The sequence below is a fragment of the Pimephales promelas genome, chromosome 23, assembly GCF_988280905.1.
Source record: "Pimephales promelas chromosome 23, fPimPro1.hap1.1, whole genome shotgun sequence".
In the NCBI taxonomy this organism is placed as follows: Eukaryota; Metazoa; Chordata; class Actinopteri; order Cypriniformes; family Leuciscidae; genus Pimephales; species Pimephales promelas.
Window position 1 is genome coordinate 10264782 of NC_142791.1, and position 4104 is coordinate 10268885.

Genomic DNA, 4104 nt, shown 5'->3' on the forward strand with positions numbered 1-4104 from the left:
TTGAAGTTGTTCGAGATGTAAAGTTGTTTTCATTTTGGAAAAAGTTCGAAAATGAATGGGAGTCAATGGAATGCTAACGGCAGGTGATGGTATGCTACAATTGCGCCCCCCAAGGGAAGCTTCCGTGTTGTGCGCGTAAGTTAGCGGAATTTAGAGATTAGTTTTTCAGTTTTCAATATATGGACATTTTTCTTATACAAACACATCGCTTTACAGAAGGTCTTTATTAACTGTAACTTTTATGGATTTCAAAACCGAAACTTGCCATTATAAACCGAGCCAGGACATCTTTTAATATAAGAAGAATGTCATATTCCTAGGATGGCTTGAGGGTAAATCATGGGCTAATTTTTTTTTACCATCCCTTAAACTCTACAATGAGTAAATCCATCTAATTAGCTAATTGTGCTATTTTATGAGTACGGCTTTAACTTAGAGTTAATGCATGACAAAATAGCCTACGTTTTGTTGACACTAAATTTAAAAGATTGAACTAAACAATTTTGAAACCACACTCATTCACTTAACTAAATGCTCGGTTGAGCAACATAATAAATAGGCATATTTAACCTACACATTTAGCTACTTGACAGTGCTGAAAATACAGAAATACATTAAGAAAAAGGAATAGGCTCATGAGATTATCAAAACAATTTTTATTAAAAAACAGCCTATATTTTTAAGTAAACTCTAACATTGCAATAGACATCGGCTACTGAATCTTTTCATAATCAAATTTTGCCCGTGGCATCTGTCCACACTTCAAATGTTCTGCATGGTGCGTCAAGAAGCATCAACACGTCACTCGGGTGTCTTCGGGTTCAAACTTCGTCGCTCTGGATCTGGTCAGTCACTGGATCAGCTCTGTATTTTCACATCACACCATTATGACTCTGGTAGGCACCATCTCAAGTTCAGCACGAAGTCTTGAACACCAGCCTCCAGCATGAGCGCAGAGTCCTCACGGTCTTTTTATCTGTCCTAAAAGACGAGAACTTCCCTCAACGAAACTTCAGCGACTGGCGCGTCAGTCCAGTAATAAGCATAAATGTGTCCTTCTTGTCCTGCTTAAGAGCCATAAGTGCTTTAGAGATTCCCTCAGGATCCTGGTTCAGCGTGAGGATGCTCCTGGCTCTCTCCGCCGCCTTCAGGTCTCCAGCTTTCTCGAAGAGTTTCACCAACACGTCCTGGTTGATGTTCTCAAAGATGTTCGGCGACGCTTTCTTGCGGTGCGCCGTATCGAATTTGACGCCGCTGGCGGGACTGACGCGAGGAGAGTCTGAAGACGCGTATGAAGACATGTCGTTAGATAGAAAAGACAGTTTTCGAGATCTCCTGTGTCTACTGCGGTTGTGACTCCAGCATTGGAGATAACAGCCGGTTTTATAGGGTACTGACGGACTGAACTAGAATTCCCTTTAGAGGTGACGTCACATGGACGGTTAGTGAACGCCCAACTTCAGAAGCTGTTCTCAGCACTGGACGCTTTTAGGGAAACTGCACTGACGCAAAGATGAGCTTAACAAAGAATTCATTAATAAGTAACTAGCTCACTGTAAGCGAAATATTTCTGTTCATTTCAGTTCAGTTCAACTATACACTCTAAACAAAAATGGTGCTATATAGCACTAAAAGTGGTTCATTGGCTTGTAATCATATGGGGGAACCACTTTAAGTGCCATATCTTTATCAAATGGTGCTGTAGAACCATAAGATGTGCAATAGAGCACCTTAACCACCCCAGAGAATCACTGAAGAACCACTGAAGAACCAAACTGGGCTTTACAGGTTCTTTAAATGGTAGTGGTGCTATATAGCACCATGATGACCACCGCAAAGAACCCCTGAAGAACCGCAGAAGAACCTTTTTTTTTTTTTTTAGAGTGTAGGCATTGCTAAATTGGCATGACCGTATGCTAAGTTCCATAAAGCCACAATGGAATAGCACACTGCAATTTCCTCAAGGATAGTCATCACTGACATTATGCAGTTATTTATTTATTTGCAAGAAATTATAGTAATAATTCGGCCTACATTAATATATCCTACTCTAATTTTGTTATAATTTGTGTTTCTGCGGTATAGATTAGCCTACTAACAAATTGTAGTTGATTAAGGCTAGGCTATACATGACAAAAAAAAAATGTCGTTAACATAATCTATTATGGCCTATACAGGTTTAAACTTTATAATCTGACTACTTTTTTATTACCTGCAAGTATCAAACTTTTGCTGATCATAGAGCTTTTTTTTTGCGACAGAATCCAAAAAATCGTATTTTTGTGAGGGAACTAGTCTGCCAGTTGGCCTACAAAGTGACGTCTAAAGCAGAAGAGGAGGAGTGCTGTGTTATTATAATCATAACATATGCGATTATTTCTAAATTATGACTAGGTTACGGAACACTCTAAAGAAAATAGGCAAAACTCAAGTTTCTGAGTTTTCTTGCTTTAGAGAAGTTGTAAGGATCTCCAGTGTATTTTGTCATACTATCTGTTTAATTGATGATGAGGGGACACAAAGCATGAGACCACTGCTTAGTTCAGATGATTTCATCTGAACAAGTTTAACATTTAAATGTTTAATGTCATCTGGGAAGTACCTGCATGACATTCACCTTCAAACTTTATGAAAATGATAAGTGTTATTTAAAATTTCAGCGAAAACTTTAAATATTTTAGCCCTTCTTCCTCCTGTAGGACATTACGTAGTAAACAAGCAATTGGGCAGAAGGCTATATCTCATAGGTAATGCTGGTTTGGGAATGAAGAACAACATGCAACTCTCTCGTTTTATGAGATAATGTTAAGAAATAAGAACTTTTTGTTCTTTCCGCGTGACCGTGCTTTTTCCATGCATGCATTATTGTGCATGCGCCATGAAACAAGTAGCCTACACCATGCCATAAGCATTTTAAGAAAGGCATATATGAATTTAGGACACTATAAATAAAGTGTTAAAATTTCAATATAGTTGAAAATAAAAGTATAAAAACCTGTTAATTGTGAACCTGTTAAAGTGAAGAATTCTATATTTTTTTCAATTCTACTTAATTTAACACTTAATTATGGGGTACATCGAAGAATAACAATTTTACTTAAAAAAAAAATACTGCTAAAATTGTGTTTAAAATAAGTCAAATTAATGACAATGTACAGTCACAGAACTAACCTTAGCCTGTTTTGTCATTATATTATTTTCACTTCCAACAACCAGTTTAAAAATATAAATAAATTATACATACATATTACATACCAGCCCATTCTCACCCCAAGGCGTCACTTAACTGACGCCTTGGGAAGCATTTGGACATGCTTCAATATCTGACGCTTTAGGCGGCCTTTAGCGTCAGTTTGATGACGCCCTAGGATCGCGTGTACCCTACCCCCACCCCACACCTAAACGCGTCCTCTAACTGACGCTTTCCTTTAGCGTCAGTTAGATGACGCCGTAGGATCGCGTCATGTAAGTGACTCTAAAGGGCGCCTAAAACATCAAATATTGAAGCATGGTCAAAGGTGACGCCTTGGGGTGAGAATGCGTTGCACATACACACACACACACACACACACATATATATATATATATATATATATATATATATATATATATATATATATATATATAAATGTCTAAAAATGTAATTAAGATTAATTCCAAGAATATTTGAACTAATATATATATATATATATATTAGTTCAAATATTCTTGGAATTAATCTTAATTACATTTTTAGACGATTAAAATGACAGAATACGGAAAGATATAATTTAAATTTAGTTGTCTAAAAAAATGTATTATAACGAATGGATAAAAAAAAAAAACAGCCTATTCCTTAGAAAAAACAAAACAGCCTGTACTTTTGCCTGCTAGTGTCATCAAATTCCATAATCAGTGTTCATATTTAGCTCCCACAAGCTACCAGTCATTTCTCTATGATGGGAAAGAGAAGGTTCTACTATAAATACATATTTAAATGGCAAATGTGTGCTCTCAACATTTCAGAGGAAACATTAAGCTATTTTTATTATAGCAGTGTGGTATAATCGTAAGAGGGGAACAGCTGGGAACTCTATCTGGGATCGAAGAAGGCCATTAGGTCTA

The 4104-nt window shown here is 36.8% G+C and overlaps 1 protein-coding gene across 1 annotated transcript; it reads right to left on the reverse strand.

Annotated features, from left to right (window-relative positions):
* Nucleotides 1-641: 641 nt before the first annotated feature.
* On the reverse strand, nt 642-1527 carry tcimb (transcriptional and immune response regulator b). Its single transcript, XM_039675754.2, has one exon. It carries the CDS (start codon nt 1299-1301, stop codon nt 1002-1004), a length of 300 nt encoding a protein of 99 aa, XP_039531688.1. The 5' UTR covers nt 1302-1527; the 3' UTR covers nt 642-1001.
* Between the last annotated feature and the right edge of the window lie 2577 nt (nt 1528-4104).